Source organism: Centrocercus urophasianus, unplaced genomic scaffold, assembly GCF_019232065.1.
Source record: "Centrocercus urophasianus isolate 14NV4802_14NV808 unplaced genomic scaffold, USGS_Curo_1.0 seq_16, whole genome shotgun sequence".
Taxonomy (NCBI): Eukaryota; Metazoa; Chordata; class Aves; order Galliformes; family Phasianidae; genus Centrocercus; species Centrocercus urophasianus.
This window is the reverse complement of record NW_024884711.1, coordinates 42,599,754-42,627,435: the sequence shown is the minus strand read 5'-3', so window position 1 is coordinate 42,627,435 and position 27,682 is coordinate 42,599,754. Positions and strand designations below refer to the sequence as shown.

The 27,682-nt window shown below is 38.5% G+C and overlaps 1 protein-coding gene across 1 annotated transcript in view; it reads left to right on the top strand.

Moving 5' to 3' along the window:
• The first annotated feature begins 13,461 nt into the window (after nt 1-13,461).
• Nucleotides 13,462-27,682, top strand: part of LOC122159646 (sodium channel protein type 5 subunit alpha-like) — a 28,973-nt gene continuing 14,752 nt past the window's right edge. Inside the window, exons 1-13 of the mRNA XM_042817433.1 lie at nt 13,462-13,716; nt 14,697-14,815; nt 16,364-16,468; nt 17,726-17,854; nt 18,593-18,684; nt 19,443-19,667; nt 21,236-21,293; nt 21,831-21,972; nt 22,453-22,650; nt 23,565-23,744; nt 24,287-24,685; nt 25,235-25,361; nt 27,391-27,629. Coding sequence (XP_042673367.1) covers nt 13,462-13,716; nt 14,697-14,815; nt 16,364-16,468; nt 17,726-17,854; nt 18,593-18,684; nt 19,443-19,667; nt 21,236-21,293; nt 21,831-21,972; nt 22,453-22,650; nt 23,565-23,744; nt 24,287-24,685; nt 25,235-25,361; nt 27,391-27,629 — 2,268 coding nt within the window. The remainder of the gene's footprint in view (nt 13,717-14,696; nt 14,816-16,363; nt 16,469-17,725; nt 17,855-18,592; nt 18,685-19,442; nt 19,668-21,235; nt 21,294-21,830; nt 21,973-22,452; nt 22,651-23,564; nt 23,745-24,286; nt 24,686-25,234; nt 25,362-27,390; nt 27,630-27,682) is intronic.

Sequence of the window (27,682 nt, the reverse complement as noted above, 5' to 3'; positions counted from 1 at the left end):
CTGTAATACCAATTATCCATTCAAAAGAGGCTGAATTTTACATCACCATGATTTTTTTTCATTTAATTTCATTCTCTGATAAAAGGAAATGAGATTCCTTTATACTAGGTCTTTATTTTGACAAAGATGGCAATTAACTACTTTATACCATTTAGACTTCACTGTTATGTGGATCAGAAAATGGCTTCAGCTATTCTTTTAAAATAAAACAGCAATGTAATATATTATAACAGCTATTCTAATCTCTATGCAGTAAAAACCATCATAAATCACTAACAGCTCTCTGCAGCACCGTTTTCCTGGGTTTCAGACTGGTCTATGAATACTTAGCCCATAAGCTGCAATTTATGAGGGATTCTCCTCCTGACTACAAACTTTTGGTCTCCATTGGACATGTCATAAAATAACGCTGAGAGGGTTCCCGTGGTGTGAGGTCTGGGAACACTGTGCAGATGAGTATGTCTCCTGGACATTGGTGTGACTTGGAGGCTGCCTTCCATAGCAGAGTCACGATAGCAGAGTCAACGACCCATCCTCTGAAATGCAAATCTTCCAACTCAGATCTCATCCTGGTGACATCTTTATAGGAAAAAGAAAGCATAAGATGGGTGATTTCATCCTTGGTTTGTCTGTGTAAAATCGTATCTGCTATAGATGAAATTATCATAACAAAACAAAAAGCTCACAGAAGTTGCAAAATTGATTTTTTTCCAGTCTCTGTTAGCATTAGGAACCACAATGCTTACAACTGAGGAACAATTACAATATTCATTGCATTCATTTGTATCATGTATTCATTCAATGGTCAGTGGGCATGGTGGGATGGGTTGGTGGTTGGACTTGGTGATCTTAGAGGTCTTTTCCAGCCTTAACGATACTGAGATCCTGTGGTTCCATTTTAGTTATAGGAAGGCTGCCCAAAATCTGTGAGGCTTTACTTTATTAACGGCTGTATAATTTCACATGGAACAGCTGAAAGCTGTCAGAGAACTTTAACAGACAATATTGCTAGCAGCAGTGAAGGGAAGCATCACAACACAGACATTTTCATTTCCCAGATGAAGGCACAGTAGTTGCTAACACTTTCTATTTGGGTTTCATGTCTTTTCCCCAACAACGCACAGTCGAACCAGCTCTGATTGACGCATCTTTATCAAATGATAAACTATGTTTATGCCACGTCCTTAAGGGAGAATGACAGTGAAATGGGAAAAGAATTTATAGCTAACTTTTCCAGATCGTATCTAACTTCTCAGAGAGGACCAGCGATTAATCTTTGCTACATTTAGTGATGTGGTATTTCAGAAATACATGCAAAAATGTTTACACTTGTGCAACTCATCTGCTTTCCCCCAATTAAAGCTGTCATTGCAGTTGTTATTGTGTCCCTGTTACCATAGCAATGAAAGCTACGTAAAAAGCTGGGTAGATGCTGACTGATTGCTGCACCTGATATGTAATTTTTCACAATCTACCTTCCATTCATTATTTCCTAAATTGCTATGAAATAGCATAATTTATTATATCAGGTGCATATGTACACACCTACCAATTATAGGATCGTCAGGAAACACACAGAACAAAGGATGGTTATGATGGTTATGCTAAGGAGAAAAAAGAAATGAAATTCCATTGTACTATTTTTAAGTTTCTCACCCTAAAGTTGTTGCTACACAGGGTAGCAACTACTACTAAGGGAGGGTAAAATGGAAGAGACATTTAAATCTCAATTTAAGTTGACTGTTCAGCTTTATTGTAGATTAAACTACTTTAATTTTAATGAATTTCCCTTTCTTCTAATAGCAAACATACATCATGTGAATATGTTTCACTTGTCTTTAAGTTCAAATATCTCTCCACGTGTTCATCAATCAAATGTCTGACCACTTAATTAAGCCATTTTAGTCTCACTAGCATGCACAAACATTGCTTGGTCATTTAAATACATCTTGATTTTTTCCCTGTAAGCACCTTGATATATGTGGGCAACTTCCAGATGCTTTCTTTACAAATGAAGAATGCTTTTTGGCTCTTCATTTAGCAAGGCTGACATTTTTTCATGGCAGCATTCACATTTTTCCTTTTTCCAATTTCTTTTCCCTGAAGGTTTATTCCCCTCCACCTGCTCAGATTGGCTTCAATTTGCTGAGGTTGGAGGTTCTTCACTTGATGAAGAAGAGGGGACTTGAACTGCCATACTGTGAGAACAGTGGGTGAAACCAGGACATCATTTTGGATGAGGAAGGAAAAGGCACTGCCAACGATGCACCAGCTCATCCAGCAGTTAATATGTATTTTTTCCCCACATGTTTAAAGGAGGTGTTGTGCTGACATGGCAGGCAGAGGTGCAGGGTGCTCCTGAGCTCACAAAGACATTCACATTTAGATGCCATCGTACATAAGCTTATACATAACCTTGGGATTTAAACTTCCATTACACCCAGTCACTGTTGATGGAGCCAAGACAGCAGCTCCTCTCTCCTTCTAGTAAATGCAAATTTTTTTTGGCTACTGCCATTCAAAACTCCTGCATTTTTCTTGATTTGCTGCCCTTCATAAGCTGCTTAGTGAGTTGTGACCTGCAGCCACTTCCCAGAACAAGAGATGAGTGTCACCTGCTTTCCCAACCAACCATGAGGGCAAAACATGTTGAATGCTGGAAATGATTCAGTTCTTCCTTGATCACAAGCAGTCAGTGGGCTATGCTAACTCCGTGTGCATAAGGAACACACACTGAATGCAATCTATATCACAAAGTGCCTTTTGAAAATGCCCAGAATATTTTTAATTACTAAGAGCTAAGCTTCTCTCTAATTAAGTCTGGGCCAGAACTGAAGACTTATTTGCCCTTCAGGCTTAGCACATGGGCTTGGTAAAGTCTGAGAGAAACATGAGATGCAGTTCTTTATTTCTTCGCCCAGAGATGATAACAATTCCTTCCTATGGCTATAAACTTTCTCCTACAGCAGAGAAGAGTTAATAGACAGGATGTCACATGTACTATTTGCCTGTTTGTTCAATAGGAAAGTACAAGGTGCAGATGGTTATACAGAAAAGAGGATCTTCACAGCTGCCTAAGCCAAGACAGCTCATTCTTCAGAATTGAAGTCAGATGGTTTTAAAAGTGGTTTTATATACATATCTATGTATACATAAATTGTAAAAACATAAAAATCAACAAATTTTGGATGGTTTTATATTCGACCAAGCAAATAGCTTGCAGGGAACAAGAGAGAATATGAATGGAATGTGTGTTATGAAGTCTGAGATTCATCTGACTGATCAGAACATGCTACTTTCTGTACATGAGCTTACTTCAGAGCCTGGTAGCAGCGACAGTTGTGAAATAAGTGGGTTAATAGATCTTTTGCCTGTTTCAATCTGTCATGAGATTTCCTAACCTGATTTGTGGGTGGTCTTCCTGATCATTATGTATGTGCTTCATCCTACAGCAATGCTCTCACTAAATTTAGAGCCAAACAAAAACTTCTACCCAAAATGTTGATGTTCTGCCAGTGCATCAAAGTTGGTGACCTTGTGTACCCTCATGACTTTTATCCTAATTTCTCACATTCCTACAAAGATTTGAAAGAAGGTCACTTTGAAGACAGAAGATGAGTGACCAACTCCCACTTACTGGAAAATAAAATAGCACTTCTCAGTGTATTGCAAGGCTGCATTGCTGGAATGACTCTCTTCCATTTCAACCAAAGCTGCCAGGGCCAAAAAATAGATGGGGCAAACAATTGCATTATTGGTCCTGGTTTTATTTAACACAGGGGAAGAGCTGTACAGAGATCTTCTGAGTCAAAACAGTTCTTACATTTTTAAAGGACTCTCAGAAGTAGAGGCACATATTCCATCAAGAGGTCAATTTCCTTTCTTTCCTTTGATCCATCCCATTTTGGATATGTAAAATGTCACAGATCCTGAAAGAAAAATGCATTCTGAACTGAATGTATCAGCCTTGACATGTCACTTTGGTATCTGATGCTTATATATAATCCTTGCACAGACAATGCTTAATGAAAATAAGTCATCTTCCCTCCACCTTAAAACAGAATCACAGAATCATTAAAGTTGGAAAAAATCTCTAAGATCCCCAAGTCCAACCCCAGACCACCCCCACCGTGCCCACTGACCACATCCCTCAGTGCCACATCTCCATGGTGGTCGAATGCCTCCAAGGACAGTGACCACCACCTCCCTGGGCAGCCTGTGCCAGTGTCCAGCCATTCTTTTGGAGAAGAAATTACTCCAAATTTTTGCACTGTGTCAATTGACAGCAATGCCACAGAATGAGCCCTGCCCCGTTTTTCCAGCAGTGCAGTCACAGCCCTGGAGATGTGGCTCTCCCATCTTATTCAGCAGTGTCTGCAGATGTGGAGGAGCTGCAGGTTTTAGGAGCGTGTGAACTTTCCCAGATTCCTGTCCTACTTCCTATGTATGCCAATATATACATTGCTAATCTGAATCAGGTTTGAGTATTGTATGTCTCTACACACACATATGTGTAGGTACATGCACACATAGATGCAGTGATGGAACTGTCATCAGCTTTCCTGCCTTCTACCCAGCTTCACTCACAACACATCAGTATAAATTGAATATTCTGCATTATTCACCTTACTAATACTTGACCAAAGGAAGAACTGAAATACTCAAATACAACATAAAAGCCAATGCCTTAATGAAAAAAGAATAGTAATGTTGTAGAGCGGATAGCTGTCACCGTGAGACTGAAACATTTGCCCCCACACCTCCCGTTCACTTTGCTCTGCTCCCTCCTGATGATCTGCTTTCTTGTGAAATACAGTCAGAAACCCAGGGATGGAACAAGATCTTAAAGCAATGCCAGGCTTGGAGCCTCCCCAGCTTTGCTTACTGAGGTTACAGCCTTTCCCATGGGGCTGTGTACCATCACATCAGTTGCTCTGATGACTAAATAGATGCCTTTGCTCCATCCTCCTTCCCCTCCCCCAGCACCCCCACATACAAATAACACCCTGATAGAGAGCATTGCCGAGTGGCGAGGGATTGCTGAGAAGGGAAGTGGAGATGATGACTGCAGTGGGGAGGATTTTCAACGCTCTCATCTGAGACAACTGGGCTGTGTTCCTCCAGCACCAAAAGAAGTGACTCCTCGCACCACATAGGGAAGAACGTAAGTTCTGTGGTTTGCTGCCTTTTGTCTTAGAATGGAAGTGGTTTGTGCTAGGATCTCCTGTTGGATTCCCTCACCTGTTATTAAGGAACTTCAGTAGAAGCTTTTTTTTTTTTTTTTTTTTTTTTTTTTTTTTTTTTGCATATGATGGTATATAAAAGAAATGGAAAGTCAGAAGAAGGGAGTTTGTATGACTTGAAATGCAGCATGTTTGCACAGGCGATTTCCTTATGGTTTTGACCTGTTATTTTATTGAAATATGCTCAAAAATAACATACAGAACAGAGCATGGGCATATAAAGAATAGGCATGTAGGTGCATAGAGCCCTTTTATTTCTTTAAGAATGGTAGAGATATTTTAATACACAAAGTTTGGGGTCCTGAGTTGCAACTTTTATTTCAAAACAAAGACAAAAAACCAACAATCACTTAGGTTTTGAAAGATTAATTTGTCTTATATTATCTTATGCTACTTGTTCTGATACAACCTAACATTTATTTTTCGTGAATTAATATCAATAGTTCTTATTTCACATTAATTTGTTTTTAATCAAAGACTTAATTAAATTTCCATTTCATTTTTTGAGTGGTTTGGACTATTTGGTGAACACCTTGGTGGAGAAATTACACTACTAAGTGAATTTTGTTGGGGAATTGTTAAAGAATGAAACAACCAATATGAGTGCACACCCTTGGCTGTTTGCAGGGGAACTGGCAGTAGAGAAGACCATCTTTTGGAGCTTGCAGAAATGTCAGGAACTCTTTGCTTTGATGAAGTGGAAGAGATTAAAGATTTTGGGTTTGCATTTGAAAAAGCTGAAGTAGTTTTTATCTTCTAGGAGTGGCAAAGATGAATTCATTTTACCACAGAGATAATAGCAACATCTATAGATGGTATTTAAATAGAGTAAAAGCATTATATTATGCAAAGGTGTTCTGTAAGGATGATAAGGATGATAGACTATGACAACTTATACAGAGACCCAAAAGAATGAGTCACTCTGGAGCTTCTAGCTGTGGTTCTGCACCACTCCTTTATCACAAATTCATGAGTTTTGTTTATTTTGTACTACTACGCTTTCATTTTCTTTATGGTTATTTGATTTAACCTGAGAATATTTTGCATTTTCTTTGAAATTGCAATTTCCTTCTGTGGAACAGAAAGTGCAAATGGGTGAAGTTAATCACGAAGAATGAAGAACTGCCTCTTAGATGACATACCTAGTGCAAATACTATGGCCAGAACTGACCTACTGACAGTCAGAGGTTTAAGGCCCTAAGTTTGGTAACGCACTCTTTGTGTGATTTCTTATGTTCTCTATTCACTGAAGAAATGATGGACAGTGGACCCAGAGGCCATGGAGTCTCTTCCTTGGAGGTGTCCAGGAGTCACCAGGATGTGGGGCTGGGCACTCTGCTCTGGGTGGCCCTGGTGGGGCAGGGTGGGACCTCCTGCTCACCTCAGCCAGTTGGGTGTTCTGTAATACCAACTGTAATGGTGACACCATGTCAACTGCTTATTTCAGTTGCATTAAACCACGCTGTGAACACAAGTTTGAAATTAATGCAGTTTTAGCTCAATTAACTTTCTTTTCTTCGGGAGTGAAGTTATTTCACTAAACTCAAAGCCACTTCCACTGAGTGCTTCATTGCAGAAAACAAGTTAACTTTTAGTAAAATTATCTGAATGAAACTGCAGCTCTTGTTGTATAGTTGCTCTGCTTCTTGCAAATTTTAAGTAGTGCTTAGTTCTCATTCCTTAGGGGTAAAGTGAATTTGAATTCCCTCTGTTTTCCACAAACTTTGAATATACATGAAGTCTGAAGAAGTTTCAGTCCAACACCGTGGAAAATACACTGCTAAAAATCACAGTTGGTCCATCTCCCAGCTGCAGCACATGCTCCTTTCCATTGTGCCTTTTGCAGGACCCAGTCTTCCAAATTTTGTGAAATGAATGAAACTCTTTTCCCTCCTTTTCTTTCTCATTTTGCATGTCTGAAAAATGAGAAGCTCTCCTTCTTTGGCCACACTTCCTAAGTTTGCCTCCACATCACCTTATATTCCTTGTTATGGCACTTCCAAATCAAGATGCATTTCATATCACTCGGGGTTTCTTGCACATAGTAATCAACTTTGGATAGGAGTATTCTATTCAAATTAGGACAAAGCTGAGTCCTAACTTCCTCCTCCTCTTCCTCTTCTTTTCCTTCTTCTTCTCCTCCTCTTTCTTATTCTCCTCCTTCTTCTTCCTCTTCTTTTTTTTTTTTTTATTTTTAAACTCTACAACTGAGCGTTATTGTACCATCATCTGTGTCCAGAAAGAGGTCAGTTTTCTTACTAGATGAGACTATAATACAGTAGAGGGATCTTTATCTCAGGGCTCCACTCAATAGTCACTACTTAAGACCAAATGACAGCATGTCATGTCATTGGACTTGGATACCAGCAAAATTTAATCACAGACATATGCAATTTTATGCGTTAAATGACTTCTCTGTAGCACAGTTCCAGCCATGCCATTCATAGTTCTGTGCTGCGGGTTCCTCTTGGGTTCTTATCCACTCCTTAGGCTCCTCAAAAGTTGGAGAGATGGTCCTGAATCCTAGTGGTGGGCTGTGAAGTTTCCCACCAGCCTCTGTTCTCCTGTTACCCCACTATCCCTAGATAGATGGCTGGGTAGGGAATGTCCTATTTATTTAATATAATATTTATATAATTTATAATTATTTATATAATTATGCTTTTCAAACTGCACCACTGTGTTTGGATTTGTTATTGTCATTGCTGACACTCGCAATCTTGTTCCAGCCATTTCTGGACACTTTTGCACTCCTTGATAACCTACAGGTTGTTTGCATTGTTGGGCTGATTTCTTGGCATTGTTTCCCAATACCAGTGAAGTTCATGAGCATATACTAATAACTATGCTGATGAGATCTAATTCATCCTAACTCTCGTTGCAGTGGACTAGCCTATGGTCATTAAAGGCACTTCCACTCTTATCTCTCATGATTCTTGTGGCTGCCATAGCTTCTTAACTTCCTCAGAGCTTGCAACTGGCTATTTGACAATTTGTCAATTGACTGCTCAAGCACTTACAAAAAGTGATCTCTGCACAGATTTAAATTATTTATGATGGCAAAGTAGCTGAAAATTAGTCCAACCTTAATAGGCAAAGGGAAATGTGACTTAACGGTTCACTAATTGCTAAGAAGGCCTGTCCTGTAAGTAGTCATTAAAGAAGCAATGTAATATCAGGCAATGCTAGAATTTTTATGTGTTCACAGTCTGCTGGCAACTAACGATGTTTGCTCAGTCCTGTCAATGACTGCAGAATTACTGATATTTGGAAGTTTAGCATTCACCCATTGGTTGAAACAGAAGAGCAGGCCTAGCAGATGGGGAAGGAGAATTTATCTCATCTCACGCATCTCAGGTAGTCAGTAGCAGTCAGTCAGTGCTGATGCCATGGGATTCAATCACCTGAAATACAGGTGTCAAAGCAGGCAGGTGGAGAGGTGGTGGAGGTGTTTCAGTATGATTCTGAGATATTTGCAATGAGGTGAGACAAATCCCACCCAAGGGGCATTCTGGTGGATGCTAACAGCCTTAATCAGGTCTTCATAAATTATTCTGTGCATACACATTTCTACACTGTTTGGTACCTTCATTCACTAGTGCTGAGAACTGGGAACTGGGAAATTCTGGAGTGAGAGTAGGGTTTATCTCACATTAAGTTTTATAGGTAACAGAAAAAAATCAGGAGAATTTTCAGCCTAAATTTTGCCTAACCTGAATGCTTACTTACGATTAGCTTATCTGTGCCCTCAGCTTTGATGATTACAAAGAGGGTTTAGAGTAGCTAGATCAGCTGTTGCCATCTCCTTTCAGTCTGATGTCACACTGAGACACTCAGCAGGCTGGAGTTCTCAGCCAGCATGCCTATAGAGGGTAAACAAATTTGGGATTTAACCTGGTTCAGGTAAAGTGTGATAATGTAAAAGTGGGAAACTAATAAGGATATATGCTATCATTACCCTTGGCAACCGTAGTGGAGCTACTCGGATGGTATTATTCAGAGATGGAGCATTTCCAGTTGTCTGTTGTAAACAGCTAGGCAAAATGGGGTGAAGCTGAAGTAGTATTTGTTTTACAAACATACAGATGTCTTTGTTGTTGTTGTTTATTTTTATTTACCTTTCAAATTAATGCAATATTTCAAATATTTTTGTTGTTTTGTTATTATTATAGTGGTTTAGGAAGCAAGGGGCATAAGCTGAGACAAAGAGGGGTCTAAATAGATTAAGACAGCCAAGAACAGAAACATGTTGCACAAAGAACTTGTGCGGTCTCAGACCTTGGAGATTTCCCTGGGTAAAGCCCTTCCCTTTTGACTGACCCATCTTTGAGCAGATTTGACTGGAGTCTTCCCAAGGTGCCTTCCAACCTGAATAATTCTGTGATTAAAAAATAATGTGCTGATAAACAAAAGCTATTACATACATGTATAAAAGATCATTAAAATAATTCCGATTCGGTGTGATTTAATTATTCTCCTTGCAAAAATATAGAAAAGTTTTTGAGGGTAATATGGAACTGTTCTACAGAAGCTTTGAACTGCTGTTAATTAAATATTTCCTTATACAGTTCTAGAAAGTTTTATGTTACATACAGGAAATTCAGACCTAGAAAGATGCAGCAGAGCCCAAAGCTACAGTGGTAACTTCAGGAGATGCAGCTGGCATCTCTTTCCAAGGTCCATACTGATGTTCTTGGCTCTTCATATAATTATGGGGAGTACAAGCAGTTTGTTCTGTCTAGAGTCCCTACAATTGTGAACAGTGTAATAATGTAATTCTGGAAGTTGTGATTGTATTAATTACCCTGGCCATTGAGATCACAGTAATTGTCAATATGTTTTCACATCTTTCCGTAACAGCTCATGAATCCAGGAAATCTAATAATTGGAAGCAACATTTATTTATTAACTGAGGATTGAGTTGGAGTGATTGTAATTGCAGGAAAAGGAAAGAAAATGTCTCTGATAATAATCTTGTTTCCTTGCCCGTCAAAATGAATATTTCTAAATTGGAAAAGACACTTGGAAGAAAGGAATTTTAGTTCAGAAAGCTCTCTGGCTACACATTTGCTCTTTGAAAAACACTTCATAGGGAGTACCTTTGAAATCCAAAAAGCCAAATAATCAACAATTTCTATGGTTCTCTTCTTCAGCTTGTTGATTTCATTCAGGATGCTCAGAAATTCAGTCTGTTGAAGGGTAAGAATGCTTTATTTTAAAGAGACCTTAAGCTTCACACTGTTCTCAGATGATATACCTCTTGAGAAAAGACGAAAACAATGCATTATTGCTTCATGAACAAAAACAGATTTACATTAAAACCTTTTACTGTGGTCAAATTGATAAATCATGCTTTGTTCATATATAAAATTAAAATCAGCTGTACACTCTCTGAGACAAGAGCAACAGAAACTAGTAATATAGCTTGAATGAACCTGGAACAGGTTTTTTGAGATTACTCCAAGTTTAATATTCATTATATTTTATTCAGGAATAGGAATAGGCTGATTAGCTCACAATTGCCTGTGAACAAAAAGTTCAATTCAGTCTCTCCAAAGCATGTGGCTGCTATCAGTGCAAGTTTTTACTGCTCATGTGTGAAACAGCAAAGGAAAGCCTCCATTTCCTTTCCTTAATGGTTGTTCACCCGTGGAGCAATTTGTAAATCCACCTGCACCAGGAGGGAGAATCCCTTGCCTGATTTCCAGCTCTGGCTGAGGCTCTACAGACTCTACCTGTCTCCGTGCCTTCTCCAGCCCTTATCCCAGCACCACTTTGGGTGCTAGGATTTTGTTATGCCTTAGAGTAGTCCTGGGGGAGAACAGTGTGGCGACCAAAGGTTACTTTCAGGGACTTGAAAGAAAACTTAATGGAAGAAAGGAGAGAAAACTTAAGAAATCTGCAACAGGACCAGAACTTTAATGGTGAACTTCTGCAATCAGGTAGGCTTTTATGGAAGTACCGTGTGGAGGGTTGATTATGTGTGGATTATTTGGCACAATGCAGTGTACAGCAACTATTGTATTCCTTCCATGCATTGTGCACAAATGGTGTCATTTCATGCATCATTCACAGCTCTCATTATTGACACCACCAGCATCTAAATTACTGTGAGTATCGACAAAATGAAGCTGCTTTGGCTAAGCGTCTTAAAAGTTTGAGAGTAAGTGGTTAATTTTTGTATTCGTTATTTTGTATGCTTATTTAAATCAGACAGGTGGGAAGCCTGGAAGAATTAAGAGCATTCACCATGGTTAGTTCATCACTGTCCTTCAGCTGTTTTTGCAGCAATGGTTCCACAGTTTTGAGGACAACTGAAATCACATTGTGTCTGTTGAGAACTGAAATTGTGTTGTGTTGCTGGGGAGTCAGCACACAGGTGGAAAATAATTTATTAGCATTAAAACAAAGCCTCTTGATTCAGACTTGGTGTTATCCTGGGATGTTCCACGTAGTGGAAAAGAAGGCTACAGGAGCATGGATTGTAATCTAAACTTTTAAAATGAGCTCAGACTGCTACTTATATAGTCAATATTGAAGGCTGTGTTGAAGTGAAGGTGGATGGAAAGGCTTGGCCCTAGTCCCAGAGGTCATACTCAATGAGAAAAAAAACCTTGAAGAAATCTCCTTGCAGAGCTTTTAGCACAAGGTCTGGATCCTCCTACAGTTTGTATCATTTTCAATTTTTTTTCACTGTCAATTTATGTGGACTTCCTGGGCTTTCTTTGAGGTTTTTTGCAGTGTCTTCAAGCTCTCAATTGATCCCCCCAAAAATCAAACTGCTCTGTAGGCTATTTTATTTCTTAATGGATGGGTTTCTTCATCATATATACCCATCGGCAACTCTGCTTATTGTAAGGGAGTTGGAATTTGATGATCCTCGGGGTCCCTTGAATCCAAGTCATTCTATGATTCTGTGGTTTCAGCTGTTGTAAACTTTATCAACTTGATTCATCAAAAACCATAAGATGACTAGATTAGATATAGGTGTCTCTGTATTAAGGCAAATAATGCAAAATTAGCCACAGCCATGAAATACAAAGGTGTTTTCTGTGCTGCCATGCTATAGTCTCTGACAATATTTAGGTGAATGGATTTTATCTAGTATCTGATGAAAATTCTTCATGAAACCATGTGAAGTGTTTATCTTGTATCTCTTAATTGTTGTTGTTCTAACATTTGAGTACAAAATACCAAGCTTTTATGGATATTTGTCAGATAACTTATTTCTGTCCATGTCAGTCAGTGTGTCACAAGTTAAATCAGGTCTCATTCGTCCTCCTGTGGCAATCAAATTACAAAAATGATTACCAAAATGTAATCAAAGCCTTTTCAGGAATGGCTAAAATTTGCAGAGTGACCCAAATAAATGTGACCTAACACTGCCCCTGAGGATATGCTTCATAAAACAAGCAGTAAGCCCTTCGTGAAAATCCGTGCAGGAAGCTAATACAGATCTACACGTAACCTTTCAATCCTGAAGAAACAAAACAGAAACCTCTGTTCCAAGTGATCTTTAGGAGGAGTGAAAAAGTGGTAGCTTAGAAGGGAATGGCTGGAGAAACCTTTTGCAGCCATTAAGAGGCACTTCTCTAGATGTTGTTGCACAGAATCCAGCAGCAAATCTGTTTATGCAATGAAAGGTTTTTCAGAGAAAGCTGAGGATGTCTATTGCCATTTCTATCAATGTTTCACCCAGCAGGCTTTTCTTCCGACACTTGGACACTGCTTGTCCTTGTGCTGATGTCCTCAGCACCACAAGGATGGGCTATACATCTGAATGGTTACATCAGCACTAGCTGTTCTCAAACGTGTTCTTTCTATTGCAGAAGTAGCTTCCGTGTATTGGATGATGTTGCGTTCAGTGGTTCTTAGTATCCCAGTTCCAAATACTAAATTAAGCCAGCACCTTGTGTTTGTCCAAACATGAGTGTTCATGCTAATAGGTATAAATACCTTCTTGAAGTTATAGAGGTTTTCCCCCATCCAATTAGATACACATAATTTAAAATCAATACTGAACAGACATCTCGTTGAAAAACATACTGATCATTGACATATTTTATAACATGATGGCGGAGAAATGTGTGTTTATGGCATGCATGGAGGAAGAGTTTTAACTTTCATTACTGAGCTGTTCTCCAGTTACCAATTTTAATTTCTCTTTCAGTCATTTTCTATTTGGATAAAATCACTGACAGGAAGAGAAGAATGAAAAATGGCTGACTTCCTACTACCTGGTACCAACAACTTCCGTAAATTCACTCCAGAATCCTTGGCTGCCATTGAAAAGAGAATTGCTGCCAAGAAGGATCATCAAAAAAGTACCTTAGACCAGAAACCTGAGGAGAAACCACGTCCTCAGCTTGACCTAAAAGCTTTCCAGAAATTGCCAGCTCTCTATGGAAATCCTCCTCCAGAACTCATTGGGGAACCACTGGAAGACCTTGACCCATACTACAAAGATCGCAAGGTTAGAGCCAACCAAACCATTAATACCTTAATTTGTTTTGTAATGTGGCTACAAAATGTTCACGTGAATGACCTATGAAATGATCTTGTTTATACTCCTTTGGAAAAACAATAATCCCTTCCTCTGTTACAACAGTGTGGGAAGTTGGCATAGCTGAATGACATGCTGTAATTTTCAGGAAAAAAAAAAATTTAATTACAGGAATTAAATATCATGAACTGCATTACTATTTAAATCAGAATGGAAATATCTAAAGTGAAATGGACAAAGGAAGAAAATGGGGTTTTGACTCAGATTTACCAGAAATGATAATAATTTTGGAAATTTTCTTTATTTTTATAGTTTTAAACTCTCTTTCTCTGTTTCAGCAGTTGTGCTCTGTGAACATGCACAATGAATGATCATCCTAATATAAGAATTACTATAAAACATTTGCTGGTGAACCACTTAAACCTATTTATTCAAGCTCCATATTCTAGTCAAGTGTGCTTGAAAAAAATAATTTTTAATAAACAGAGGAAGAATGGGAAATAATACATTAAAATGAAGCTTATTGCTTGAGAAATTGAGAAATAATTTGAGTTAATTTCTAGTCTTAGAGCTGGAGGATCACTATCCATATTGACAAATAACATTTAAGTCTGCGACTCTTTCTTTCACCATTGTACAGTTTGATTCAGAGGTCCAATTTACCTGAAGAGTATAGTCATAAGCAAAATTCGTTTTGTGTTCTTCATAACGAACAAGGCTTAAAAAAGGAAGTTCATGCTGAGATTTTTTTCCGCATTGATAGTTAATGGATATGAACTCATCCATCATTTATGATAAAAGTGTTGCAAAATATTAAGGTCTACTCATTTAAACAAGCAAACAGAAGCTAACATCAAAGCCTTTCATAGAACAAGGTGTAATTAAAAAAAAAAAAAATTGTCTTTAGCTTCCTGAATGTTTTACTTTGTTTCTTTATGTTTAATTTTAAGATCTTCATAGTGGTAAACAAACAGAAAACAATCTTCCGGTTCACGGCCACACGTGCCTTATGGATCCTCAGTCCTTTCCATCCCATCCGAAGAGCAGCAATTAAAATTTCAATACATTCATATCCTTTTTTGGCTTCATTCACTCTCTTTTGTTACAAAGATCTCTGTTACTCTTTCCTGTTATGTTTTAGAGCATTGAATGCCTCTAGGTTTTCCTCATTCCACACAACTTCTAATTACGGTTTACTTTAGATATTACCATTGTCTTTACATTCTTATTCTATTTAGTAATAAAGAGTTTTATGAGTACTCAGGGTTTTGAAGCCTGACTTTCTACTTTCTACCAAATCACACACTTGGAAAATGGGACTCATTAGGGTATTTTTCCATTTTGGTGCTTGGAGCAAAAATGCTGTCACTCAAGAATAAATCAGAGCCAGTGCAGTCTGTGATGTTACTGCAGAGAGGTTAGGTTTTCAGCCATCTCCCCTCCATGTACTATTGAAACAGATCCAAAGTTGTGGTCATAGCAGGATACAGGCATCCCTGGATGGCTCTCATCTGAGGGCTTCCTTGGGTAACAAGTTCACTGTTATTGTTGTTTCAGCACTTGTGGTCCATCTCCTGAGTTTGTGGCAATATTTGGCTGTGCCTACAGTTAAATCCAAGGCATTTTATTGGGGACTGAAAGCACTGGTGATCGAAAGGGAGTAGATGTCTTTCCCATGCTCATCTGCATCCTAGGTTGCCAAAGATGTAGTATGACACTTAACGTGAGGTTCAACTCCAGAGTCAGGCACTTCATCTTAGGTATCAACACTTGAGCTAAATGCCTGTGTTCTACTTCTGAACTTATAGTCAGCAGGTCCCAGAGAATAGCTGCCAACCAAGAGTTGGCATCTAATATCCTTTGAGACATCCACAAATATCATGGCAGACTTTGCCCTACTTATGCCCTACATAAGAATAGAGATTTCACAGTTTAGGAGTGAGTGATGCTGGAGGTTATTCAACTTCTATGAACTATTCATTTCACTTAAAAATAAACATACTTCTACTGGAGTTCTACGGGAACTACTTTATCATCAGTGCTTACATTGCAATGGAACTTCAATTTGTTACCAGCAAACCTTTGCTCTCAGCAATGTCAAGCTCCCAGTTTATTTGAAGGTAAAACCCCACCAATTGCGTAAGTTGTAAAAAAGGAAACAAGGGGTAGAAACAGAACAGTAAAATTTGTTTATTCACACAAGCTTGTATCGAACTTCCTTGTGCAAGGAAAACTGAAATTATGTGATACCAAATGGGTTCAGTTTCCAGTAATATCCTGGTTGCTGCTGAGACCTTGGGCGAGTCAGGCAGTCTCTATTTAACAATTTTTTTGCTGTAAAATTAAATTAAAAAGGCATCTTTTCTCTCACTCTGTCTCAGTGGTTAGGGATCATTTTACCAAGTCTGCAATGCCCAGTACCTCCACAGCAAGTAAGATGGCATAAATAATGAGGGCAGCGTGTTGTCATCTAATGTGACTCAGAGTCAGTAAATACGTGTGCTTGCAGTCCTTGTGTGTGCTTTAAAAAGTATTGAAAATATTAATTTCATAAACAGTGGGATATGTAACTTTCTAATTTGATGTCGTATTCTTTGCCTTCACTCCCATGTCTTACGTTATTCACTTGGTTTATAATATGCACAATTATAACTAATTGTGTGTTCATGGCTCGGAATGAGTCCTCTAGGAGTTCATCTCCATCATGGAACAAATATGTTGAGTAAGTATCTGTGGGTCTGTATGTATTTCAGTTTTGTAATCCTAATTGACTATTTAGCCTACTTTCTATCTTTCATACAAGGTACTTTATGAGGAGTTTAGAAAACTGTTGCTTGTGTTAGTAAGGTTTTGCTTTGAGGCAGTATTTTTGTCTCTGGACTCAGTAAGTACAGTAATTATGGGGTTACAGGAGAGCATTAGTGTAGATAATGTTCTGTAGAAGTTCTGTTGAGCTTGCATCATGTCTGTCCTACCACTCCAGTTCATTATCCTACTTTCTGAAGTTATTTGGTAGCTATTTGCTTTTTATAAAAATATTAGAAATTTCTTTATAAAAATGTTAGAATATGATAGTGCTAACACAACATAAAGGAATAGATTCCAAATTAATTTCCAAACAGTTATAAAATCTGTTTCATGATTTCTGATGCTGAAACAGCTGGGAGTGGCAAACTCTTAGACAAGCAGGAACAAGAATCTTCATGGTATTAATTCATGTATCTCCAGAGGACACTTCCCTGCCTATGAGAGCACTAAAGTTTAGATAAGAGTTATACTTGCTGTTGGCATCAAAACTGCCGTTCAAATGCATTTCAATAATAATCTTGGAATAATTCTTTCCAAATGAAGAGGGAAGTACTACATATGTATAATTTCCTACTGCATTTACTGAGTACCAAATGAATGCCTTTTGAGTTCCTTAGGGAGATTGCTACCTTGTTGAAATAAGTGCGCTCAATAAGTCCAGAAGAGCTTTTACTGATAATTTTCCATTAATAAGAATAATTGCTGTCTTAAATTGAAAATCCTCTAGCTTTGCATTTGTCTAAGCTTTTTAACCATCTGTATAGAAATGGATGCAGTGTACCTCAAGTAAATAATACACTGAATATCCTACATTTACTGGGCTACTTGAAACCAGAATGAGGCATGAATTTTGATCCTTATTTTAGCAAGTAGCTGGAAGTTCTGTGTTACTCAGATTCTGGAGATTCACATGGAAGAGTTCAAAAGAAATTACTGAATGCAAAAAAAAAAAGAAAAGAAAAGAAAAAAAAAGGTATGTGTGTTAGCAGCCATGGTGGGATGGTTGTCAACTACTGTCTCTAACTGTCTATAAAGGCCCTGAAATCAATAAGAGTTTTTCCATCACTTCTCCATGACATTTCCTTGATTTGTTGGCCTTGACAGTAAATAGTTTGTGTTTCTTATCCTCTTACAGTAATTACTAATGTTGCTGTTTTCCTTTGGTGCTTAGATTTACTTTCACTGGCATTTACACTTTTGAATCATTGATAAAAATATTGGCAAGAGGCTTCTGTCTAAATGAATTCACTTTCCTTCGAGATCCCTGGAACTGGTTGGATTTCAGTGTGATCGTAATGGCGTAAGTGGGAACAAATAAAATAGGGACACTACCTGTACTTCTCTGTATTTAAATATTTCATTACTAAGGTGTCAAAGGCAGTCTGCAGTGCAAAAAAATAAAATTAAAAAAAGGATACATCTGAAACCAGCTAGTACAGATGGCCATGTAGAGTCAATAACCATTGACTCTTCCCTTGTTCAGCTATGATGCACTTATCTTACAAAAAGGGAATGGAGCAAGATACAGTTAATCTCTTCAGTCCCATCTCATGCCACTCTGCGGCCCTTTTACTCGAATGCATTTCAGTGTAATAGCTGTCCAACATGAGTTCCTGTTGAGAATGAAAGTGTAGATTTAAGAACAGAGCAGTATGGACACCAGCACAGTGGATTACATTCAAAATTCACAGTTCCAAGCTTCAGTTTGCGATAATTAGAAAGTTTTCATAGTGATTACAAGCAGATATGGAAGAGAGATAGATTCATATTGGTTCAGCCTGAACTGAATAACTTTCAGTGATATCTTTCTTTATATTTTAAGTGCATAATATTTTAAGATACTTCACACAAATAAAGAGAAACCTTATGAGTAAATTCAAATAATCCAGAAAAGGCTTTCTATTGTATGAATCTCAAAAAAAACCTCTTGATATGTAGTTTGTTAACATACAAAATACACTCAGGATGATTAAAAGTTAAAAATAAAGACTAAAATAAGTGTCTGGTTTACTCTAATTAAGATGTCCTGACTCTACAGATTTGTGGGAGCATTCAGCAACCTGGGGAGCGTGTCGGTCCTTCGGACATTCAGGGTTCTGAGAGCCTTAAAAACCATTTCAGTACTCCCAGGTAAGGAATCCTATGTGGTTTACAGCTGATTATTTACTCCAATCAAAATGTTGGATTTTCCTTCTTTTTCATTCCTTCCTTCCCCTCTTTTCTCCTTCTTCCTCTCTTCCTTCATCCCTTCCTTCCTTCCTGTTATTTTCTTTGTGTATCTTTCACCAATTGCAGGTGCAGCTTAATTGCTAGGCACAAATATTTTCCCAGTCCAGCTGGCCCAAATAGAATAAATCAAGCAATATAAACAATACTGTGTTTAATTTTTTTTTATTATATAGTAATGATTTTGATAGCATGTTATTATGTTGATTTTATGGCGTACTTCTAGCTAGTCTATGTGTGATGGTTCAACAGAAACTCCTCTGGCAACAAAACAGGCTATATATTTCTGCATCCCTGGGACAATGCTTTATTGTTGCTTTTTTCCCACCTTTCTCTTATAAAGTTATAAAGTTAGTGGTTGTTTCCTCATGACTAAATGCAAACCCAGAACCAGTGTGTTGCCCTTGTGTTGTCTTTCTGGTCTTTTTGATCACATTCATTATTGCATGCAGATTGGTCATTGATTCTCAGTTTGCATATGCATGTTACTCTTTGTGTATGTGAAGGCTATCCACCAGACTATCCCTGGTCCCTCATCCTTGCCTAGATAACTTAAAGGGAATAACAGAACATCTGGGTCAATCAAATGCAAAAAAAATGTTCTTGTATTAACAGCTCTCAGTTTTTCATCATGTTTTTCTCATTGTATATTGTCTCCCTAGGGCTCAAGGTCATTGTAGGTGCACTAATCCAGTCTGTTAAGAAACTTGCCAATGTGATGATCCTGACTGTTTTCTGCCTGAGTGTCTTTGCCCTCATAGGCCTCCAGCTTTTCAAGGGCAATCTGAGATACAAATGCATGAAGAATTATACGGATTCCAGTATCACAGATTTTTTAAATAACAAAACATGGGAATCCATTTTTGCAACATTTGCTGATTATGCAGGTAATTGTTCTTCTTAATTCTTTTTTTATCTGGCACTGTAATGACCAGAATGTGCATGTGTAACTACTGTTGTATATGGAGTACGATGTCTGGATGAGCAGCTACCTGATAATGCCCTTCACATTGCCAGAGCAGCTTGCAGCCATCCAGGAAAGTTCCCTTTCCCTTCCCTGTTATAACAAATGTGTGTATATATAAATATACATAAAGATGTATATAAAATATACGTCTTTCATGTATGACTTGACTGGAGCTGGTGACAGAAGTGTGGAGCAGGGATCTGAGAAGACAGAACATTTGCAGTGTAAAGGCCCAGAGAAGGCAAGCCTCAAGAGATTCATAATCTATGTTGCTTCTCAAACTTTGTCTTGTTCCCATCCTGTCTTTTCCACCCTTCATGCAGGATCATTTGCAATGATGACAAAAAAAACCCGGGAGGTACCAGACAGATTTAATGGAAGCGTTCTTTCAAGACTTATGAGTTGCCATGTTGTAAGGCCAGTTTTCAATTAAATGACTTTTTGACGTATTTTCTACAGGCTGTCTTGGTCCTGTCCTAATGTGAAGTTCTCACTCCAACATGGACACCAAACATTACTATAATCTTCCGAATCTCAGTCACTGAATCAACTGATAAACTATTGTCAGTTGGCAGGAGCAGAGCCAAACAAAACATGGGCAGAAAGTAGCCTGCATGGTGCATTTATGTGGTACAGTAGAACAGATATTAAGCATTCCCATGCTGGCTCTGAATCGCACTGACTTATCTGATAAGTCCACCTGAGATTTGAGAAGCATCAGGAAGAGATGAGATGTCCCTTACATCTGGAATAATAAACCCACATCTTAATAGCACTAATTACTCCTTAGCATTGAGCTATTCATTTCAGTCTGCTGCTAGCTCAGGCATTAGAGTAACTCATGCAAAGAGAAATAGAAGAGATCAAAAAGAGCATGGCTTCAGCGTCCTGATGGACAAATCAGTATTTCTCAGCTGAGGGTTAGGACCTGTTTTTTTGACAGGCATGGTTTTTATCTGTATTGCCAAAGACTCTTTCTTCCTCCTCCAAGCAGGACTTTCTTTTTATTGCTTAGAAGCAGAAATGATCTATGTTATCCCCCAAAATGTCCAAACTGTTTTTTTAGAGTGCCAATTGACATGGGCAAGAGAATAGGCTAACAGTTGCCAAGTGTGAAGCTATTCTTGAGCCTGCACCCTCCCCTTCTTTGTTGGCTTCTATAGATGTGCCAAAGAGATAATATTGTAAAAGCTTTCTGTTTTAAGGCATTACCTCAGTCTGAAATGTATGCATATAGAGAAGCTTGTGTATAAGTGAGGAAAGGCCACCTTGCAATAGGGAGCAGTTGCTATGAGTGTAGGGAAACCCATCTCTTTTCCTTCAGTATTCTTTTTGTATTTGTTTGAAGTCATTTGCACGTGTGCACATACACTTACAGCTCACTGGTATTACCACCACCTCTATTCAAATACAGAGGATACAGACTAGAAAATGTATTGGTTTTACATTTTCTCATTCTCTCTCTCTCTTCCTCTCTTTTGTTTATAGAACACTTTGCCATTAAGCCGGGCACCTCGGACATCTTGCTATGTGGTCCTGGAGCTGGGTAAATGTACTTCAGAACATTTCTTGTTTGGAACTTTTCTCTGCCTCAGTGCTTCTCTGTTTGCTCTGTTATAAGAAATGAAAATGAAGTAGAGATTCCTGGCTTTCCTTGACTGCAGAACTCAAACAGTAAATTACAGTGGGAGTCAGATAATTTAACACATGTTGAGAATGAAGTGTAGCTTTCTTATTCAGGTCTAAATTCCTTCCAGAAGGACAATCTTTCTCTTCCCAATGGATGCACTAGAGTTGAAAACACAAAGGGTCTCATGGGAATGATGGTGAAGGAGTTGGCCAGGGTTAGAAGTTTTGTTCAGCCTGGGTTAGCAGTTTTTTCCAGACTCTTTTTCTGTTGCTGACTTATAGGTGCTGCTTTTTTCCTTCTCCAATTTCCAGCCAATTACTGCCAGGAGTAGAAGTTTGGCTTTCAGTATAATGAAAAGCAAAACTAAATAAATAATCCAAACTCTCATATGAGCTGAAGTGTTTCTCCAAAACCTTCAGTTAAAAGAACTGCCCTTCTTACTATCACCTCTAGGACCTGTCCTCCAGAATATACATGCAAGAAAATTGGGCCAAATCCTGATCATGATTTCACCAGTTTTGATACATTTGGCTGGGCTTTTCTCTCCTTATTCCGCTTGATGACCCAGGACTACTGGGAACGTCTGTATCAGCAGGTACCAGCTTTGTGTTTTATTCAGAACCAGTCATCCAGAAGGAACAATATCTGAAGCAGAAAATGGCTAGAGAGAAAACCTCAAATAAAACTAGTAGCCAGAAGTCATTGTGCCCTCATCCTCTCTTCTCCCTTCCAGCAAGCTGTGGTCCCCCCTCAACTCCCTAAAAAGGGATGTTCAAGAGTTTCCAAGCTGTAGTCCTATTACACTGCTGTCTTACAGCCTTCAAGAAAATTGCTGAAAGGGTTCTCTATTGTCCTTCAAAACGCAACAGTGCCTCCTCAGCCATCCTCATGGGACATGATCATAGGTTCATGTGAGATGGCATTATAAAGATGGGGAAGAAAAGGCTGAGAGATACATTTATCTTAATCTGCCTAAAGCACTTTGTCTAGAAATCTGAGTGCCCCTAAAGAATTTCAGAAAACCTATTTGGTATTAAATATGGTAATTTTTATCCCTGGGGTGTTGTGCTTACAGACCCTCAGAGCTTCTGGGAAGGTGTATATACTCTTCTTCATGCTGGTCATCTTTCTGGGCTCATTTTATCTAGTCAATTTGATTCTGGCTGTAGTAACAATGGCATACGAAGACCAGAATAAGGCCACCATTGCTGAGACAGAGGCAAAAGAAAGGAAATTTCGGGAAGCCATGGAATTGTTACAGAAAGAGCAGGAGGTACGTAAATTATATCCTTGCAAAGTTTAATCTCAATGCTGTGTTACTAGACACATAAGAAAATGCATCACTGTCTGTATACAGACATATATGATAGTTATCTGTGGGAGGGGAAATGTTGTTAAAAGCAGTGATTCTTAGAGATGTAGGAGAAATTCCTAGTTCTGCTGCATTTTTTTTTCCATATTTTTCCAATGACCTTTCTCATGGATAATGATCTTTAAAATCTGTTATAAGAGATCTAAAAAACTGGAAAATATAAAATTCCGTAAACTATTAGCTTCCAATGTAACATATGGTTATCTTCTTCATCCTTGTGGATTGCTGAGCAGAGGAATATAAATTATTCAGGTGTTTATGTGTATTAACATCCAAGACCACTGTACTTCAGTGAAAAGTCACTTGCAACTTACATAGTTTAGAAGCTTCTGGAATGAAATATTGCTCTGCATTTTGAAAACATTCCAATCCTAAATTCATATTGGAAAGCAAGTGAGCCACAGCGTGACTGCAGTCCTATGGACACCCAGCGAGACCGAATTTCAGTACTCTTTGAGTGTTTATTCGGGGAAATAAATATATATTCTACAGCATTACTTTCAAGCTGAGTATTTTTATTGTAAGTAATTATGCCATATGGAGGAATAGGAGTTTAGTGTGATTATTTTGCCCCCGGCAGGCACCATACACACTATCATGTAATATACTGCAAATAGCAAATTGTTCGCTGCTCCATATGTTGCAAATTTTCTCTCCTCTTTCTTTTACTGTTATCACATATTGGAAGATTTTTACCAACTTTTATGAAACACAGATTGTTAAGAAAAAATAATATAGAGCACGGAAGTGTTTTCTTGCCACTTATTTTGTAAGTACCAGCAAAAATGCCACCTGTGTTTTTGTTTTAATTTTAGTCACTGACTGCGAAAGGAATTGATATCCTGTCAATTAGCTCCTTTGAAGGCTCTCCTTTGTCTGCCAAAGAAATCAAAGAAAGAAGCAACAGGAAAAAGAGAAATAAGTCCTTGGGGATAGAAGAGCATGAAGAAGAACAGCTTCCCAAGTCACAGCTCACAGACAGTCAACGAAAGTTGGTAATCTATTGTCTGAATCTGAGATCCTTGCAGCTTTTACAATTTTAATGCTAAAATAAATTGCTTGAAAGCATGAAGTAAATCCTGTTGCAAACACTGATCACTCTTTAGCTTTTAAAATAAACAACCTTATGAGATAAGGAGGAATTATGTAAACTTTACTTTGAAAAGAAAATGCTATAAGCAAAGAGTGGAAGAAAAGTTGTAACAGCAGTTAAAATGAATTGTCTGTAGCACTGAAATAGAAAAAGTGAATGAATATCAGAATTTAACTCCAGTGCCATCATTTTCTTTTTAAAAATTCTTATTTAAAATGTGAATATAATGCTTATCATAGAAATAGCTGATAAAGCCAGCAGTATTTTATTATCTGTCTTTTAAATCCTAAACAAAATCCTTCTTGAATAATCTAAATTAAATAAGAGTTTTGGACTTGCTACAGTTTATAAGAAATGTTATGAAACTCTAAACTTTAATCTGTTCCCCAGATCTTCTATTTGATATCCTGCCATTCTCCTTCTATTTATTTCTTGGTCTTTCAGTCCCTCCTGGGCTTGCTGTATGGTGCCAACAGCAATCAGGTGAAACGCAGGCTTAGCCATGGCAGTGTGTTCAATTTCCAAATACCTGCTTTAGAAGTTGACTCCAAAGCGGATTCCGATGAGGAACCCCACAGCACAGGGGAGAACAAGATCCAGGGCAGGTCAATGTCAGTGCCACAGGTGGGAAGACGCTCCAGCATGCCAAGCCAAAAGAGCTATGGCTCCCACCCCGCCACCCCAAGCTGCATGCAGAGCAGCAAGCGAGCCAACGTGGACGACTGCAATGGCCCCATTTTGGTGATGGGAGGAGGGAACGGCAAGGTGCATGGCTTAGATACAGCCCCTTCTGAGGGGATAATGCTTCCTCCAGTAATGGAAGATCTGGGGAAGGGTGATCTGGTAAGGAAAAATGCTATTTTAAGTATATCTTTGTATTACGGTTTCTCCACATACATGTATACTTCTTCAGCTGGGTTACTAGTGCTGACATCGTAACTCACCAGAAGGTCGTTTTATCCTTTACCCTGTCCAGGATGATTGTTTTGAGCAGCACCTTTAGGTCCTTCTCCTATACAGCACCTTTAGCATCAATAGCTTTTTCTGTAAGTCCCCCGTGCAAATGGGTAGAGATATGCTGTTACTATTTTACCACTCATCTCTCTCCATTTTGATTAGTCTCTGGAAGACTGCTGGATCTGTTTGCCCTCACACCTATTTCCAAGCTTTGTATTTGCCCTGTTGCTGTTACATGCTTGAGGGATCCATTTACTGTAGCAGTATTACTGATGTGTAGGACCTTTGTTCTGAACACTATTACATCTTGTAGACAGGTACATTTATTTGGCTGCATGTCATTGTTCCTATTAACTTTCATAGTTACCCATCATTGCATCCTACTTCATTTTATTCCTGTGGTATCTCCCTAATTGTGTTTACTTCTTTAAGCAGCCAGCTGTGAATGATGAGAGCAGCATGATGCATTTACATCCTCAGCTATCAGTGGAGTACTTTAATGAGACATTTCAAAGGCAAAGGGCAGCAAGTGCAGTCAGCGTAATTACCAGTGTCTTAGAGGGTAAGTGGCTCCTCATTATGCTTATTTCAATCCTGAGGTAATGCTAGGGTAAAAGACCAAAATATCAATACATTTCTTAAAAGTTAACAGAGATTTGTAGATGTACAGTTAGGAATTACATGACTAATTATGCCCTTTTTTTCATTAAAAAGAATGCATTATAGTACATTCATCATGTATTAGAACTTATCCTTTGCCTTTCATATCACATTTCATAGGACTGAGGAAGAGGTTGGAGTGATGATAGTTGGGAGGAATTTCTCTGGGACATGATAAGCAGGATTGGGGCAGTAGCTTCTCCTCTTGGCCCTGTGGCTGCTACTCCATCATGAATATGCATGCAGACTCAGTCATTAAGATTACACAAGCAGAATTAATTGTGGCAATTCCTGGAGGCTGAGCACTTAGCGTTTTCTATGACCATTCTATGTGAATTTTTGAGGGCTATATTACCGACTTATTTTGCTAATAGTTTCATATCTTTCTGGAGAAAAAAAAAAATCAGCCTAAATTTCCATTGTTTGCTGGACAACAATGAGAATGAAATACGTGTTTGTGTGTCCCTGATGTGAAGCTTTATCACTGATTTGTGGAGAACAAGTATGATCTATAGCAAGCCTGGTAGTTCTGTGTTAGGGAGATGCTTTTTCTTAAATTTCTCTACACTGTTGTGAAAAATCACAGTTGGAACACATCACCCGAAGCCTGGCTTTCAAATTTAAAATGCAGATATTCAGTGGTGTACTGAGATGGAAACAGAATCTCCATGTAACTGGGTCCGTTGCTGTTGGGACCCTGTTCATGTGGCCCCGGATTAACCTGAGAATGAGCATTGGGATAGGGAGCAGGGAGGTTGTCTTTGCTGTGATATGAACGCTGGCTGTTCTAGATCTGTACCACATGATTAAAGAAGGCATTTCACAGAATCATAGAATCACAGAATGGCCAGGGTTGGAAGGGACCTCAAGGATCATGAATCTCCAACCCCCCCCCAAAAAAAGTGCTAAACCTGGAGTTAAGACAGGGTGATCACACTGGGATAACTAGTGTGGGGTGGAATCTGGAACTTGAATCTGGAGCAGAAATTAAATCTAAACTGTGGGAAGAAATAAGGACAGCTCCAAAGAAGAAAAGGATAAAAGTCAGTTCTAAATTACCAGACTTTTGAGAAATTTTCACATCCTTGAAGATTAGTTTACTTAAAGCTCAATATAAGCATGGTAGGAATGATTAGTAAGTTCTAGTTGGTCTACGAATTTGCACAAGACTTCAGGGTACAAAAGTGTTTTGGAGCACACACTAATATTCAAAAAAGGGAGGAGTGTTATATTTGACCAAGAGCCTGTAAATGAGACCACCAAAACAGCTTCCTTTCCATGTTTTACTTTTAGAAAATGGAGATGTGTTATTGCTTGCATCAGTTTAGAAATGATAGTCATGAATTTTCCAATGGAACTGGCCTAAGGTGAAGCTCGAGATGCTGTGGTTTGGTTTTGTCTCATCCACAATCTGAACATTTGGATCTGCTGTTTACTCCCTAGGGAATCAATGAAGGCAAAGATGTTAGCAGCGATACAGTCAGTGTCCTACGTGTCTACACAAGGATCAGATGAAGTTATAGAATCATTAAGATTGGAAAAGACTTCTAAGATCAGCTGGTTCAGTCACGAACCCACCCCCACCATGCCCGCTCACCATGTCCCTCAGAGCCACATCTCCACAGTTGATGGATACCTCCAGGGGCAGTGACTCCACCATCTCCCCAGGCAGCCTGCTCCAGTGCCCTATCACTCCTTCTATGAAGTTTTTCCTAACATTCAGTTTGGATATTAGGAAAATGTGTTTTAGCTGCTACATTACCCTTGGACTGATGTAGGGACTACATGAGCAGGGAAGCTCTGGGGCTCTAACTGAATTTTGAGGTTCCTTTTTTATTCTCTTGTCTTTTGAGTACTTGATGCGATTTTTTTTTCACAGTCTTGCTTAGCAACAATTATTTAACTATAATGGAGTTCTCTTTTGTTCTTAGAACTTGAAGAATCCCAACAGAAATGCCCAAGAGTCCTGAAAGATTTTGCTTTAAAGTATCTGATTTGGAACTGTTGTCCACTTTGGTTGAGAATCAAGAAAAAAGTGGCTGCTTTCATAAAGGATCCCTTCATTGATCTCACCATAACGCTCTGCATTGTGATGAATACTTTGTTTATGGCACTGGAACACAATAATATGACGCATAATTTTAAATTAATGCTTAATGTGGGCAACTCGGTAAGTGAATTTTCAACCACATGACCTTTCCATACCAAAAAATGATTGATGTG